Below are 17,577 nucleotides of genomic sequence, written 5' to 3' on the forward strand. Positions count from 1 at the left end.
AAGCCACAAAAGAACATTACCCCATGACAAACAACTTAGAGCCCTGGTTGGGGCCGGGGGGGAGGGGGGTGGAAATTGAGGAGAGCCGCAGAACAGTTAACAAGTAAGGAGCTCTAGGTAAATTATTGGATAAAGACAATTGGAGAATTGTTATTGTTTGGTTATTTCATTGGTGTCCAACTCTTGATGAACCCATTTGGGTCTTTCTTGGCAAAGATTCTGTAGTGGTTTGCCATTTCCTTCTCCAGCTCATTTTACAGATGAAGAAACTGAGGCAAGCAGGCTTAAGTGATGTAATAGCAAGCAAAGTGGAACTTTTTGTTGTTTTTTCTTTTGGAGTGCTTCTCAGTATTAAGACAATCAAGTGCCTTTGGTTGAGCCTTGCCTTTGATTGAATCAAGAGTTTTTGATGATCTGCTTAAGTCATAAGAAAGCCTAAGTCACATGAGTTTGAGTCACATGGTTGTGATGCCCTCTGATCCTGAAGAAGCGTGTGTGCGCGCGCGCGCGCGCGTGCTCGCGTGTATGTGTACATATTTGTCTATATATATATATATATATATATATATATATATATAGACATATATATACACACACACACATACATGCATACATACGTGTATATACTCAGAGGTTAGCATTTTGCTTTGGGGCTCACTCATTGGAAGAATGTTCATGTGATTTGGCCAGACAAGACTCTGAGTAGCCGTTAAGGAGCCCCACCCTGGCTTTGAAAACCCAGAGGTTGGTGCTTCTCTCTGTGGTAACTATGTATGTATTGCTATGGACAGACAGTTAGAAACCCTGTCTCCTGATTTGTGTTATTTGCTCTGTTTATTTCTGCTGGTAAATTTTTATGTTTTCTCTGAAGTTCAGGGTACTGACTTTTTCCCCTGAACTAAGTGAATGATATAGGTATGTTTAATTAAAGTGAGATTGTTAATCCCTTAAAGTTGCTTTCCTTAGAATAGTAGATCAAAGAATCTGTAATAGCAGCCCTCCTGTGTGCTGGTGTTATTGGCCTTATACCTCCACAGCAGCTGCTAGTAACACTGTTGTTACAAGTGACTGGCTGAGGATCGAACAGCTAGTAAGTGTCTATGTCCAGATTTTAACTCAGGTCTTCCTGACTCCAGGCCCACTGCTCCATCAACTGTACCTCCTCACTGCCCCTAAGTTGAAGAATAGCCTACCATATAATGTGTATTGGGACCATTCTCTCCCACCTCTGATCATTGGGAAGTTTTTTCTCAAGGCCAGTGTCTTGTGTTTCATTGTCAGCATTTTTCTTCTCAAACTCCTCTGAGGATAGACTTGAGCCCATTCCTGTGTAAGTCATCCTAATGCCCAATTAAACTTGAGAATAGGAAACATTTGCCTTACAAGAGGTCTTGTGGGATTGAGACAGCATTAGGCTTCTTCTAGAGCATAGCTCTCCCATTGGATGTCCTCTGATGAAGCTTAAGTAATCTGGGCCTGGATATCCAGGGAAAAGTAGAGTTGGATGAGTAGGGGGGAAGGAGCCAATATCTTCACTCTCTTCTCCAGGGGTCTTAAGTCTCCGAAGCTTTCTCATTTTTGAGCTTTCCTGAGAGGCCACAAATCCCATAAGAAGAATTTTGGATCCCAGGCCATTGTTAGTAACTTCAGAGTTAGACCTCCTTGGAGGGGCAGAAATCAAAGCTAAAATACTCTTTGTTATCTTTAGATCTTATTTTTATATATAGATCTTATTATATATTTAGATATATTATATTAAATATAATTTTATATTATATTTAATTTTAAATTTTAATTTAATATATTAATATAATATTATATTAAATATATATTATATATATTTAGATCTTATTTTATATATATATATATATGCCTTTTATATCCTGCCTTGGAGAGGGCGAGCTGAGTTACCCAACTGGCTGGGTCCCCATTCAGGTATCTCTCCCTCTCTTTCTCCTCTCCAAAAGAAGGTAAATTTTGATGACTGGAAGCTGCTCAGTTAACTTGTGGTTTACTAGCCAGATCCCTTCCTGTCTTCCCTCCCTTTCTCCTTCCTTCCTTCCTTCTTTCCTTCTTTTCCTCCTTCCTTCCTTCTTTCCTTCTTTCCTTCCTCCCTCCCTCTCTCTCTCTCTCTCTCTCTCTCTCTCTCTCTCTCTCTCTCTCTCTCTCTCTCTCTCTCTGTCTCTCTCTCTGTGTTTCTTTTCTTCTCAAAGACCAAACCTTAAACCCATTTCACTCTGGAGCTCAGAGATTGGACCACAATAAGTCCCTACCCAAACTTCACTTGATGGTTCTCCTGAGCTCCCAGTAGCATCAAGGTGCCACATCTCCAACTTTCTACAGAGCCTTGCTCACTGCTAGTACTGTCTGTTATCTGATTCCCAAAGAGCTCCTGTTCCAAAAGCCAGAAGACATTGGATGTTAAAAAGTTATAACTGGTGGGTGATGTTCCTTCACTTTGGCTTTACCCTCCTTGTTGAAAGTTACCATTTCCCTCAGTACCCTCAGTGCAACAGAACATTGTTGTATAGGTCTTCCACCTAAAAAGAGCTAACTCTGGCATGTGTTACTACCAGCCTTCAGCCTGCCTAGGTTCAGAAGAGTTCACTTTACTTTGCTTTAATGTAAAGCCTACAGTGAAAAGCTGATGCCTGAATTAGAAAGATACCTTTACCTGACCATGTCTTTAGAAGATCCGTAAGCCCTCTCATTAATAAGGGTGGGAGTAGGAATAGAAAACAAAGAGAAGCCAAGCAGCAGGGACCTCTTCTCACTAGAAAAAAAAAAGCAATGTTGTGCTGGGTTTCTTGGGCTGACAGAGTTGAGAACATCAGTATCCATGAGCCAATGAGGCTCAAAGATGAGGCTATAAAAAGCCTGTATCATTCACAGAAGATGGAGCTGAGGTGTCTGATGGTTTAGCACAGCTCTTTGTCACCTCTGAGAGGCCATTGCAGACTAATAATAACAATAGAGAAACCTACCTGATGTTTGAAGTCTGCTTTTTGGGAGTTAGGATATGACAAGGTAGAAGAGGTTAATCTTGGGGAGTCTTGAAAAATCTGAAATTTCCCCCCCATCCCCACACCTTTCCCTCTTATCTCTACTCTCACCAAACTTATCATGGATTGATGAGAATTATTGTTCAGATCCCTCTAGGGTGTAACACAACAGATACGTGACCGTTGTAGAAGAGTCCTGATAGGCGATCTTGCAGATCACCAAGTTCAGTCCCTTTGTTTTACAGTGAAAGAAGCCCCAAGAGAGAAGGGGACTTGTTCAAGATAACATAAGAGTACTGACTCTCAGATACACCCAAGAGCCTTAAGTTTCTAGCTGCCAAAGTTCCATACCACAACCCTATGTCATGTTCGGTGACACAAATAATCCCCATTATTTTTTATCAGTCAATAAATATTAAGCTCCTACTGTGTGCCAGGCATTGGGCTAAGCACTCGGTATACAAAAAGAGGCAAGATAGAGTCCCTGCCCTCAAGGAGCTCCCAATCTAATGGGGGAGATAGCAAGCAAACAAAGATATACAAGGCAAGATTTATACAGGATGAAAAGGAAGTAATTCACAGAGGGAAGGCACTGGAATTAAGGGAGGTTAGGGAAACCTTCCTGCAAAAGATGGAATTTTGGAATGGAAAGCATAGCCTTACCTTCTGACTGCCCTTCCCTTTTCCATACCCACTTTAACCAAAAGTAAAGTAGGGGGCTAGATGGATGAAAAGGTGTATCTTTTCCTTATTTGTCCAAGTGCAAAAGCTTTCCAGAGCATCCCAGGGCTTCAGTTCAATCCTCCTTTTTGAATTTTGACCCTGCTTTGAGTAGAAATAGTGGCCAAATCTAGGATGCCTGGAGTAGGAAGTTGTTTGCCTACATCGGGCCTGTTGTTCCCTCTCTCTTTCTCTTCTCTTCTGCCCTCCCTCTTTTCTTCTCTCTCCCTCACCCCCCCCCCCAATTTCCTGCATCTCTTATGAGCCATCTCTGTACTGCCTATGGCCTCTTCAGGAGTTAAGGATGGTGTTTTCAGAGTGGGAGCTGGGCCAGGTCCTCAGGGTAAACCTTGGACCAGAAAGGGTGGAGAGGGGGCACCTTTAATAAACAAAGTAATCCAGTAGCACTGGGGCTTCTCTCCGAAGAATGTTTCCATTTTATTTGGAGTTGACTGTGGGATGAACTTCCTCTTTGTGTTCCCCAGCACCCCCTCCCCACTTTATTGCTTTCCTCCAGCAACCCTGAGGGAATGAAATTGTAGTAGAGAAAATACTGGACTCAGAGTCAGAAGACCTAGGTTTGAGACCTGGCTCTGATGCTTACTAACTACGTAACACTAGGCAAGCCACCTAGCAACTGAGTCTCTGCTTCTCCCTCCGTTAACTGGGGATGTTTCTATTTCTATCCCTTACTCTAATACAGTTGTCGGGAAAACACTTTGTAAAGCTATGGCTTGTTACATCATTGTGCAAGTTATCATCCAGTGAGGCAGAGATGCAGAGGGATCAGGAGTGAGTCTGGTACCCAGCCTCCTGAGGGCATCTGACATTTCTGGGCATCAACCTTAGACGAATCTCTGAAGGTTTAGGGACTTTGTCTTTGGAAGTAGAACACAGGAGGTAAGAAAGCTTACTCAAGCCCCTATCTTGAGAACTGGGCATTCTTTTCTTATTTGGGTGTTCTTATCTATGTCCTTGGTGCTAAATCTGTCAGTCTGCTCTCTAGCCTTATCTCCCTTCGCAGCCCCTTGCTCTTGGTTCCACAGTGAGAGTGAATGCCGACCTGGTCACCCATCATGGTTCTGATCATTACACGCATTTGGAGTTTCTGCTCCAGCTAGTCCCTGGGGAATGAATATTTAGTGGAGACCACACTAGATGAGAAATATCTAATGTTCTGGGCTAGTGAAGATAGACTGGAAATGTACTCTGCACTATGGGCTGGGAGACATATTTGTTATCTTTGGGGATTACTCATTATCTATGAAAGCGTTGAGTTCTTGAGAACCCTACCCATTTTTAGATTTACCAGACGTTGAGCTTTGCTGGCCGCTCCTTCCTCATCATGCCCTCTACCATCATGCACTTCTCTCTTCAGGTTATTTTAAGGACCTCAGTTGAGACTTTGCTAAAGAAGAGTGTCCTGCCTCTATCATCCTCCACCCAGTACTCCAGGAGAAAAAAAGAGAACTCATGGCAGGAGAAAAGAGAATGGAACTCTGGGGTCTTAGGCAATTGGGCCAACAAGGCATTATTAGACATAGTGGAAGTTGTAAAGGAGACTTGGGCCAAAAGAATGGCTTAGGGGAGGTGGGGGATGGCGGGTATGGAAGAGACAGATCCGTTCCAACAGTGTGAGGAGCTAGATTGTTGCAGGGATAACTTGAACAGGCTTAGAGTTGGCAAGGGAAACATCGGGGGAAGTTGGCATGGACAGTGCAGTGGTGATTGGAGAAGACATGGAGGGGAAGAGTAGGAAAGGCCAGTTAAGTCCTAAATGAAAGCCAAAAGGCCCTTTCCTTTCCTTCCTTCTTCTTTACCTCAAACCTCCCTTTCTTTTGAAAGAGACTCCACACCATACCTTGGAAACTCCCAAGATCTTACGTGATTAACTTTGGAGCTAAAGTATCTGATTTTGAGCAGTTTCTCCCTCCTTGGCCTGGGGTGCTAAGTGATCTATTCCTATGTTCTCCTTCCTATTCCTTCCTTTCTGCCTTCACTTCTCCTGGCCTGCCCTAAGCTTGAGGAACAGGGCTGTGCCTAGGCCTTCTCGAGCCCACTGTGAATTTCTACCTATCTACCTGAATTACTACCACAATTCCCACAGTCTAGCCCCAGAGTTAGACATGTTTTAAAATATATTCCTTTGAGGCCCAGTAGAAATCTCTGCAGATTTTTTAAACCCTCTTGCTACTTCATGACATTTGGATTATGGCCAAGGGCCACATCTCTAGACTAATAAATCTTCTTACATCGTGACTAAGGTAACACTTCCTTTTTGCTTCTCTTGGAAATGGACTTTTTTTTTAAAACAAAGCCATTGACCCAAGCACTAGGGGACGTTATAATAAAATAAGTCTGTGGATCCATGCGCATAAGAGAGAGCATGCATGTATACACACATATACACGTACAGCACAAAACATGGTGGTGTCAGTGCCCATGAACATGAAGAAACTTCCCCACACATTTCCAGAATGTCAGATCTGGAAGGGACTCCAGAGGTCCTCCAATTAGTCCCACCCTCCTACCCACTGCCTGACCGAGAATCTCTGCACAGCTTCCCCCAACAATTGCTCTATCCATCTGGCTTCTACGTGAAGACCTCCAGTGAGAGGAAACCCTTTCCTTTTTTAAAAAAAAATTTAATTTATTTTCAGTTTTCAACATTCATTTCCATAAGTTTTAAATTTTCTCCTTCTCCCTCCATCCTCCCTCCGCAAGACAGCATGAAATCCAATATATACTCTACACATACATTCCTATTAAACACATTTTCACATTGGTCATGTTGCATAGAAAAATTATAACAAATGGGAGAAACCATGAGAAAGAAAACAAAACAAAACAAAAGAGAAAGAAGTCTGCTTCACTCTGCATTCTGACTCCATAGTTCTTTCTCTGGATGTGGATGGCATTTTCCATCATGAGTCCTTTGGAAAAGTTTTAGGTCCTTGCATTGCTGAGAAGGGCTAAGTCTACCAAACTCAGTCCTCGCACACTGTGGCTGTTATTGTATACAGTGTTCTCCTGGTTCTGCTCACTTTACTCAGCATCGGTTCATATGAGTCTTTCCAGGTTTTACCAAAGTCTGCCTGCTCATCATTTCTTATACCACAATAGTATTCCATTACATTCATATGCCACAACTTGTTCAGCCATTCCCCAATTGATGGGTATCCCCTCAATTTCCAGTTCTTGGCCACCACAGAAAGAGCTGCTATAAGTATTTTTGTACATGTGGAACCTTTTCCCATTTTTAGGATCTCTTTGGGATACAGCCCTAGAAGTGGTATTGCTGGGTCAGAGGATATGCACATTTTTATAGCCTTTTTGGCATAGTTCCAAATTGCTCTCCAGAATGGTTGGATCAGCTCACAGCTCCACCAGTAATGAATTAGCATTTCAACTTTCCCACATCTTCTCCAGCATTTATTGCTTTCCTGTTTTGTCATGTTAGTCAATCTGGTAGGTGTGATGTGGTACCTCAGGGTTGTTTTGATTTGCATCTCTCTAATCAATAGTGATTTAGAGCATTTTTTTCATGTGACTGTAGATAGCTTTAGTTTCTTCCTCTGAAAACTGCCTCTTCATATCCTTTGACCATTTATCAATTGGGGAATGACTTGTATTCTTATAAATTTGACTCACTTTTCTATATATTTTAGAAATGAAGCCTTTATCAGAGACACTAGTTGTAAAAATTCTTTCCCAATTATCTGCTTCCCTCCTAATCTTGGTTGCATTGGCTTTGTTTGTGCGAAAACTTTTCAATTCAATGTAATCAAAATTATCCATTTTGCATTTCATAATGTTCTTTATCTCTTGTTTGGTCATAAATTTCTCCATTCTCCATAAATCTGACAGATAAACTATTCTTTGCTCCCCCAATTTGTTGATAGTATCAGCCTTTATAACTAGATCATATACCCATTTGGACTTTATTCTAGTATATGGTATCAGACTGGGCTTTGCCCAGTTTCTGCCATACTATTTTCTAGTTTTCTCAGCAATTTTTGTCAAACAATGAGTTCTTATCCCAGAAGCTGGGGTCTTTGAGTGTATCAAACAGTAGATTGCTATAATCATTGACTACTGTGTCGTGTGTACCTAACCTATTCCACTGATCTGAAACCCTTTCCTTCTTGAGGCACTGTTTGGGGTTTTAGGAAATAGTGGTAGAAAAAAGTAAAGGGAGGTTCACCACTTCACATTCAGGGTAAGCTGCCCTGTATAACTCCCAGGGCTTGGTTTGTGGGCACTGTGAAAAGAAAGATTGCTAAACCATGTCATCCTCTCACGCTGGGCCCCAGTCATTTTTTTGCTAAGTGACCTTGAACAGATCATCTCCTTTCTGCATCTTAACTGACAAAGGCAGATGTTGAGCCCAAAACTGCTTATCATTAGTATTAAAATGGAGGTGCCAGCATGTGAAAGGTCCTGTGAACCTTTCAAGTGAAGCACTAGGACAACATCTGGCTATTAAATAGTTACGGGTTTGGAATATACTTTGCCAAGGGGCAGCTAGGTGGTGAAGTGCATAGAGCTCTGGCACTGGATTCAGGAGAAGCTGAGCTCAAATCTGGCCTCAGACACTAGCTGTGTGACCCTGGGCAAGTCACTTAACCCTGATTGCTTCCTAAAAAAACAAAAAGCAGAATATATTTCACTCAGTGATAGATCTTGGGATTTGGCCTTCCCTACCTTCCCAAATAAGACTAAACTGAAATCATCTCAGGGACCTTTCTTTAATCCCCAGGGGAAAAGATGCCATTGCCTCCCTTGCTAAGGCCATGTAAAATGCCCTAACATAGACAGCTGAAAGTGCCTCATGATATCTGTGCTAACACCACCTCTGCTGGGTGCCTAGCCATGAGTGGTTTATCTGTGCAGCTTGATCTTGGGAGGTATAAAGACAGGGGAAGAATAGCCTTTCCCTGATGGAGATGGGTTGCTTGGGGCTGGGCTCCAGCTTTTCCTTCCAGTCTTTGGGTCCCAACCAGGCAGACACAGATTTTCCACTGATGCTTTAGTCTTCTCCCAGTTCATCAGGAACCTGGGCAAGGGCTGTGGACTCCCCAGCATGAGGTGGGAGAGATGACTTCACAGCTGACACATTCTTTTTGTCTCTCCCAGCCCATGTGCTCAGTCTGACTCTCAGAGCCAGTGGCATTTCCGATCCAGACCTAAGGCTCTTTCTCCAAAGGTTCTTGGGAGTGAGATTTTCCTTCTCTCTTTCCTTCGGAGTTTCTCCGGGGGAAACCCTTTCACTGTGGAAAAAGACCCTGGAAAACTCCCTTCCTTTACTCTCTAGGAGCACACGCTCATGTGTGTGTGTGTGTCTGTGTCTGTGTGTGTCTGTGTCTGTGTGTGTGTATGTGTCTGTGTGTCTGTGTATATGTGTGTGTCTGTGTATGTGTGTATATGTGTGTGTCTGTGTATGTGTGCACATATGCACACATTTATTTTGCAGCTGCTAAGATCAGAAGCTAAAACCTGTTCCTGGTTACATTGTGTGTGAAATTACAGCTGTTGAGATCAGGGACTGAAAACCTTCTCTGGGGCAGGAAGAACTAAAATGGAAAGTCCAAAGTCAGAGACTAGCCAAGCTCCCAGTCCCACATGGCTCCTGTTTCATAAGTCAGAGAGACAGGACTCCCAGGTTAAAAATGGGCTTCAGCTTTCTCCTCCCTGCTACTGGGCATGCTGGGAACTGGAAAATCCACTTAGGCTTTTTTTTTTTTTTGGAGGAGGCAAGTGAGGCAATTGGGGTTAAGTGAGTTGCCCAAGGTCTCACAGGGTCACGTGTCTGAGGCCGGATTTGAACTCAGGTCCTCCTGACTCCAGGGCTGGCGTTCTATTCACTGTGCCACCTAGATGCCCCTAGATGACTTAGGATGGAGATGATAGAGCGAAAGTTAGAGATGGAGTTGGGTGGTGTACATCAAGGGGTAACACCAGCAAGATCTGGTCTTAGGCTTTTCATGGAGATTTTTGTCCTATTGGTCCTCCTAAAATACCCAGCAGGAATGTTTGGGGGGCTTAGTTTTTTCCATTTTTACAATGAAGGAATTGGATCGGATGACCTCTTACGTCTCTTATAAAACTGTGTTCTAGAGTTCTACTTTTTTTCCCTCATCCCTCCCCCTATGGTCTGCTAGAGAAACAGTAGGGTTGATGTACTTTTGTTTTAAAGTGAGGGAGTCCCAAAGGTGGGTAATGATGTGCTTAGAAGAAAATTCAGGACGTGAGTGTGTTGTTCTGTTCTCCTATGAGAGGAATTCATGATGGGATCAATTTCCCTTAAGTTTCTTCTGGGGCCACTCTGCGGGTATCTGGTTTCTCTTTGCTGTCTTATGGCTTCACATTCACAACCAAGACCAGCTCAGGTGGCCTTAGGACAGTAGATGACCCTGGACTTCCTCCCTCTGGGGCAATGGGGATGTCCCTAGAGTACCTCCCAGTGCCTGACATTCTGGTTATCCTTGGTGGTCTGTTCAAACTTATCTGTGAGTGTCACTCACTTCCCTTTATCCTGTGAGGCCTACATGTCTAGGAGCATCTCAGCTTATCAGAAGGGCTCCAAATCCCTGAATCCACTTGGCTGGGTCCTACCATCCATCTCAGGGCCCCCGGGGAAAGACTCAGCTAGGCTCTGCCCCCTGGCAATACCGTCCCTGCCTTGAGCATTATTTTCCCAGGCTCTTGTCCTCTTTTCCTACTGGGAAATGGACCCCCTTGGGCTGAGGGAGACCAGGAGCCTTCTGGGAAACACCCAAGTTCTCCTTTTATCCTGTGAGTCAAACCCCACTCCGCCCATGCTTTTTGATCTGAGGCAATAAAGAACTTATAATAATAACTAGCATTTCTATTGAGTTGTTGTGGGGATAAAATGGGATTATGTCTGCAAACCTTAAAGATATAGAAATGCCAGCTACTGTTATTATTATCAATTATTATTATTAATAACTTTTCTCACTATTCCTTGGCACTAACTTCTTGATGTCATAGAACCAAATTGGATTTAATCTAGTTTATGATAAGTAATGATAGTAATAGTAATGATAGCCAGTATTTATATAGTATTTCATCTATATTATTTCATTTGACCCTCACAACTTTGTTAGTTAAGTTCTATTGTCATCCCCGTTGTACAGATGAAGAAACTGAGACAGAGTTAAATGACTTGCCCAGGGTCACACAGCTGGAAGTAGCCTCCCTTTATGGAGAGGTTTGGGGTTTTTCTTCCCTAATTTATGCATTGTTTATCTGTTCTATGCCCTGAAGACTAAGCATGGCCTATTAAAAAATACTCTCAAATCCTAAATTTCTCATATTTGCTATCACAGCCTTGCCTCCAGCCAGAGTCCCATCTCTAGTCTGATTGTATATCTGTCCTAGTTTCGTTGGGGGATTTTTTGTTTGTTTTTTGGGTTTTCGTGGGGTTTTTTGGTCAGTTGACATTTTTGCAAAGCTCCATCTCAAAGTTCTTCCTCAAGCCGTAGCAGGATGTATTTAGGTCAAATTTATGATCATTCCCTTTGATTCTCCTCTCAGTAGAAATTTTCAGCTACTCTTCCACCTCCACCTTTGTAGAACATCCCTTAGTAGAGCTAGTCAAGTATAGACTGTCATCATTGTCCCCTACCTCCCTCCAGAGGCCTTTATCAATGGCTCCTGACTGGCCACTATTACTTGGACTTCATCCCACACTGGTGTTTTCTCCAGTGTGCCCCACTTGGAGACCTGTGTTGCCCCCACCCTCAGCTTCAGAGAAACTATAAAGGACTGTATCTAGCAGTCTTAAGTGCCAATTTTTTTACAAATTTGCTGTGGCATATAAACAAACTGATGGACACCAACTGGCATTAATTGCCATGTTAAATCCTAACATCTCCTTCCCCCTTTATCTTGGCATGGGAGCTATCAGTGTTGGGAAGAGTGACTGCGAATTTCTGTCTTGGGCTACCTGGCCTCAGGAAATTGCTTGGATGCTTCCAACCTTAAACTGCCCCTTCTTCCTTCCTTTGCTCCTTTTTTTCCCTTCTAAGTAATCCCAGTGACCTTCCCTTCTTCAAAGAAGGGAGGGAGGCCACTGTGAGGAGAGAAAAGACCAGAATTAGAACCTGAGATGCCAGAACATCTAATATCCTCCTGTACCTTGGACAAGAAGTCTAGTGGCAGGAACCCTAGGCTGAGAATCAGGACATAACCCCCCTGCTTCTTGTGACTTTTGGGTGTCCACTAAGAGTTGTCAGGGGGGACATGTGAGAAGATGTAGCCAAAGGATAATTTGGAGTTTTTCAACTGTGACTTCATTGATAAAGTAAGCACCTTCTACCAATACAGATCACCACTTGCTCAGCAACTTGGTCCGAAAGAGTTGCTTGGGAGCACTGAAGGTAAATATTTTGTTTAGGGGTCACATGGCCAGAATGGGATAGATGACTGAGGCCAGTTTCCCATGATGCAGCAGTACCTCTCAGTTTGAATATATACCTTTGGAAAGTGCTAATGAAACCCCTAAGACATTATTAGTTTTAGGTTGACTCTATCCAAGCCAAGAAGAGTAGGCCTTGCCTATTCTTACCACCTTTGTCTAGGTGGAAATAGGCTATAAATGAGCTGACTTCTTGAAGGATCTTTCTACCCAGAGGATTTGTAACTTGTATAGGTCAAAAAGAGAGATAATAGGGGGTATTTGGGGAAAGTAAAGCCGTTTGTTTTCTTAAAGTTCCTTCTAACATCTTTATTTCTTCCTTTACTACCCTCTTTCCTCTCTTCAGGACTGTCTGGGAACCCTGCAGATCTGGAGAGACGGAAGCAGGTATTTGGAGAAAACTTAATCCCCCCTAAAAAAGCCAAGACCTTTTTGGAGTTAGTGTGGGAGGCTCTACAAGACGTCACACTCATCATCCTTGAAGTGGCAGCAATCATCTCCCTGGGCCTGTCCTTCTACCGACCTCCTGGTGACGAAAATAATTGTGAGTGTCTTAGAGCAGGGCAAGATTCTAGTTCAGTCCTAGCAGTAGGCATTGGTTATTGGTTATTGCTAAACTATCTCCACTTAGTATTTTTTCCCCATCTACCCAGAATGATTAGTTGAGTAACAGAGCTAATTAATTCAGACTGCATTTGGACATTTAGTCCAGTACCCAGTGAGGTCCATTTCTACCATAGCATTCTTCTCTAGGTCTCATCCTTCATGTCTAGTGACAAACAGAATATTGCCAATCCCCCAAAACCCTGCTCCTCAAAGTGCAAGCCCAAGTGCTTGGCATCATGGGAAGTTGCTCAGCCTGTTGGGCAGAAGTAGTCTGACCCCTTTGGACTCAGGTGGTGATTTACATGTGACTTGCCTGTCATTTTCATAGGCACACAGTCTGAACTATTGAGTCTCTGGCTCCCTTCAGGCTAATACTGTGGTGGTGCAGGTGATGAGTGGATACCTAAGGCTGGTTTCCTCAGCAGTGGTGGTTCTGCTTCCTGGGAGTCTGTCTACCTTCTTCTACCCTGCCCTATCCCACCTTTTCCAGAGAGGGTTATTGAAAGCATTAACTCCACTTACTGTGCCAGCAAGGACCTTTTAAATGACACCACCTCCTTTCTCTCTCTCCTTATGAAGTGGAGTGTGGGCAATCCAAAGTTGGTGCGACAGAGGAAGGGGAGGCAGAGACTGGCTGGATCGAAGGGGCAGCTATCCTATTTTCAGTCATCATTGTGGTATTGGTGACGGCCTTCAATGACTGGAGCAAGGAGAAGCAGTTCCGGGGACTACAGAGCCGTATTGAGCAGGAACAGAAGTTCAGTATTATTCGCAATGGCCAGATCATCCAATTGCCTGTGTTTGAGATTGTGGTGGGAGACATCGCCCAGGTCAAATATGGTGAGGATCCCATGCTGTAGGTGCCCCTCCCAGACTACCTACTTTGTGGACAGGTTTCTAGTCTCTGTAGCCAACACTAGTAATTTCTGCACCCCATTTCAGTTGAGGAAGCAGTTGGAGATCCTGCGATACCTTACTTGGGGTGAAGCACCAAGGATGATGAAGCCAGCATGTGGCAGCTTTATATTTTAATTATTAAAATTATCTTAATAATCAAAATTTCCTTCTTGTAATCTAGGTCCTAGGTTCAGTTGTTTCAGTGAGACAGTATTGTCAGTACCATTTTAATGCCCTCGCCCTAGGTCCCACCCTGGTTATAGTTGTGCTATTCTCCATTCCCCATTCCTGTTATGCCTTTTCTGTTTCACTGCTTGGTGGGTAAGATAGTTCTCTACTTGGTCTCCTAGTATGAGGAGAGTTCTGAGAACTATTTAAGGCAGCTGGTAAATTATATTCTTCATTATCAGCTTCTGGGTTCAAGTTTAGGTAAGTTGTAAATCCTTTAGGAAAGGAATAGTCTGAGACTCTCCTTTGGTTATCTCCTATGGTGCAATGTAATACAACCTTTCTGCTCTGTGGAAAAACCAGCATGTTTTTCTGGGTCCTGGGCGGAGTCATCAGAAATAGTAATACCCAGACCTTTTGGAGGCTGTCCCACATTTTGCAGGGACTTTATCAATCCACATGGTACATGCTTGTCTAATGCCCTTCAGGGAACCTCCATGGGAGGAGCACTAGAGTAGACCAGGATCATGGTGTCCCACATTCTCTTTTTGTCTCTTACTACCATCCTCCTTTTTCTCTTCCTCCTCCCTCTTCCCTCGTTTCCTCCAGGTGACCTGTTGCCTGCAGACGGGGTCCTGATCCAAGGGAATGATCTGAAAACTGATGAAAGTGCCCTAACTGGAGAGTCTGACCATGTCAAGAAGACTGTAGAGAAAGACCCCATGCTACTTTCAGGTGAAGCTTTGGCTTTTCCACCTGTTCTCCTGTGGTCCCCTCATTCTTCCTCATCACAGAAGATGTCCCCCCTGGCTTGACCCTACCTCTTCTTTGGACTGCTATAATAGTGCCACACAGATGGCTTTGTAATAACAGCCAATAGCACTGACTGTGTGCCAGGCACTGTGCTAAGCTCTTTACAATTATCTCATTTTATCCTAACAACAGCTACTGTGGGAGGGATGTGCTATTATTATCCCCATTTTACAGATGAGGAAACCGAGGCAGACGGGGCTAAGGGACTTGCCCAGGGTCACACAGCTAATATATGTCTGAGGCTGGATTTGAACTTAGGTCTTCCTGACCTCAGGCTCATGCTCTATCCACTGCTCCCCTGAGCTGCCTCAGGTCTCAGTAAATCCAGCAGCTTAGATGGGGTTTCTTTGATTCAGTTTTCAAAGGGTGTGCAGAGGTTATCTAGTCATGTCTCATACCTGCTGCCCTGTGGTCTACTCCCTTCTGCAATATCCCTACCAAGCAGTCTCCTAAAGAATAATGGAAAATCATTGCCTCTGAAGGCAAAGTGCTTGGGTTACTGCCCATGTGAACGCTGGCAAGTCACCTAACTTCCCTGCATTCCAGATCCCTCCTTCCTAAGATGAAGGGACTGGGCTGGCTCTTCTCTGAGAGCCCTTTAGTTCTAGTCCTAAGATGGACTTGAGCACTTTCTGAAAAGAATCCTGTGGAGTCCAAAGATGGACCCTGGGACTAGCTCATTTTTGCCCTCTCAGATCAAGAATATTGAAGAGAGCTGTGTCCTGTGGAGTCCCTGTTAGATTGCTACATTGAGCAAGGCTGGGGGTACAGAAGTATCACCTTTCCTCACTCTTTCCAGGAACCCATGTGATGGAAGGGTCTGGCCGGATAGTAGTGACTGCGGTGGGTGTGCATTCACAAACTGGAATCATTTTCACCCTTTTGGGGGCATCAGAGAGTAATGAGGGGAAGAAGGAAAAAACTGGTAAGTCTCACCCAGGTCCCCCATTCCCCTTGTTGCCTCTTCCCTAGATGGACTAGGGATCTCTGGTGAGATAGTGAAGTGACTTGAAGATTCTCCCGCTGGTAGAGAGCTGGAGTCCAAAGGGCATCCCCTGGACAAGGGACCTGTTGAAATAAGGTTGACAGATCATCCAAACCCTTTGGAAAAGCAGAAGTAACCATTTTGGTACAGCTATTTCTGACTCCCTAGGGAACATTCATGAAAACTGGATCATGCCTACAGGTTTCCTTCCAAACGGGTTGCTCTGTGGTCTTGATTTCTCATGCAGGTAGGTGGAGATGACAGGTTCTTAAAGTTAACAGGCCCGAAATTGGCTGGGGGCTCTGGCCTCTGCTGCCTGCCTTCTTTTCCCCGTTCCCTTTGTCCTTCTTCCCTACCCAGGCCTCAGCATAAAATGTCCAGGCCTAGGGAAAGCTCAGGGGGGAAAGGAACTGCCTGCACTCAGGCACTCTAGGCTCTCGGGACAGATCAGAAGCAGGGGACCAAGGCAAGGTGGTCCTAGAGCAAGAGCCACTTCTCTTTCTGGAGTTCACTTAACTCCAAAGGGGAAAAAGTCAGGGAGGGGGAGGGGATTTCAAAATTCACTGAAACCAAATCTCAAGTGCCTCTTTTAGAAACCCCATTCACACTCAACATACTGGAAAGGGCTCTGCCTGGAGATGTTTAAGACCATGGAGAGAGGGGGGTGGGGTGTTTCGAGGTTGGTATGGTATTAGAGGGGCCTGAGTTTCGGGGCCATTTCTGGTTGGTTTTGGACAGGAACCTTTAGAGTTTGGATGTGAAGGGGAAACAACCTAACATCCTGGGAGCCATTTTCACTCTGAAATGTGTCTCAAAACCCAATGTGCTTTCTTCTGATGGCACCTACAATTGAGCAGGAATTCATGGGCCTGGACTCTGTGGACCTAAGCAAAGATTCCTGTAATAACCATCAAGCCAAATCACAGAATAGAACCTGAGTTAGAAAGACCTCCAAGGTCATTTGGTCTAACTCAGAAATATTTTATCCCTTTGGGGGGTGGGGAGGGGAGCCGCCCTGCCAGTTCTACCCTTCTCCTTGAATGCCAGGAATCCCTTATTACCAATAGCCTTATTGATGAAGAGGGACTGGCTGAGGATGTGTATGTATGCATGTGCATGTGTGTGCATGTGTGCATGCATGTTTGGATGCACACATGCCTGCTCAGTATCCCAGGGATCCTACCAAACATAGGTGTATATAGTATGTTTCCTTTCCTGTGGTCTCCCTGCCCCCTTCCCCAACACTGATAATCTGGAGAAGGATGTTCTGCCCAACCCCTTGCTGTGCTCCTGGGCCCAGGCAGAGCCTTCACCTATTAAGGACATTTTTGGTCCCTCAATGACACAACTGGAGGGTCTCCACCCACCCGTTTTTTTCTTTCTCTTTCAAACAGGTAAAAAACAAGGAGCTCCTGAAAATCGCAACAAAGGTAACCTGCTCCCCCCACCATTCACCCACCTTCTCCCCAAACCAGACCTCCCAGGCTGTCCACCATTCCTCTTTCTTTTTCTTTCCTGTGAGTCTGTTCTTTGCTGAGCTGGTGGAAGCATCCGGAGGGTGCATCCACTAAGACCTTTTGGTCCACTTTCCCTTTCCCAAACTGAGCTGAGTCCATAGCACCCTCTGCTGTCAATTTAAGGAGGCCAAGACCTTGCTTTTGGAGTACTGTGGGAGGACCTATCTGTTCTATCCCAAGAAATTGATCTCTTTGCCTACCCTGGCAGAAATGGCCTTTTCCAGAGCTTGCTATTGGGCATTCTGTGCTCCACAGCCTGATGTGTTCCATTCCCAGGAGAGGATGGTCCCCTTATCCCTGCAGGGATCATGTATTCACTGCACCCTTCTCCTCTTCTCCTGGCCTGGCTCCGTTCATATGTTCTCCTGAAGTGGGCTGCCCTCTCCACTGTTCTTCCCCAGGTGGTACATGGAGAAGCCCATCTTTGCA

At 44.4% G+C, this 17,577-nt stretch overlaps 1 protein-coding gene across 4 annotated transcripts in view; it reads left to right on the forward strand.

Annotated features, from left to right (window-relative positions):
• Nucleotides 1-17,577, forward strand: part of ATP2B4 (ATPase plasma membrane Ca2+ transporting 4) — a 113,963-nt gene that overhangs the window by 60,638 nt on the left and 35,748 nt on the right. For all 4 annotated transcript variants that reach the window (XM_036753427.1, XM_036753428.1, XM_036753425.1 and 1 more), the window contains exons 3-7: nucleotides 12,509-12,706; nucleotides 13,348-13,608; nucleotides 14,443-14,568; nucleotides 15,446-15,571; nucleotides 17,026-17,061. In XM_036753427.1, the coding sequence (XP_036609322.1) occupies nucleotides 12,509-12,706; nucleotides 13,348-13,608; nucleotides 14,443-14,568; nucleotides 15,446-15,571; nucleotides 17,026-17,061 (747 nt within the window). The remainder of the gene's footprint in view (nucleotides 1-12,508; nucleotides 12,707-13,347; nucleotides 13,609-14,442; nucleotides 14,569-15,445; nucleotides 15,572-17,025; nucleotides 17,062-17,577) is intronic.

The sequence above is a fragment of the Trichosurus vulpecula genome, chromosome 4 (genome assembly GCF_011100635.1).
Source record: "Trichosurus vulpecula isolate mTriVul1 chromosome 4, mTriVul1.pri, whole genome shotgun sequence".
Taxonomy (NCBI): Eukaryota; Metazoa; Chordata; class Mammalia; order Diprotodontia; family Phalangeridae; genus Trichosurus; species Trichosurus vulpecula.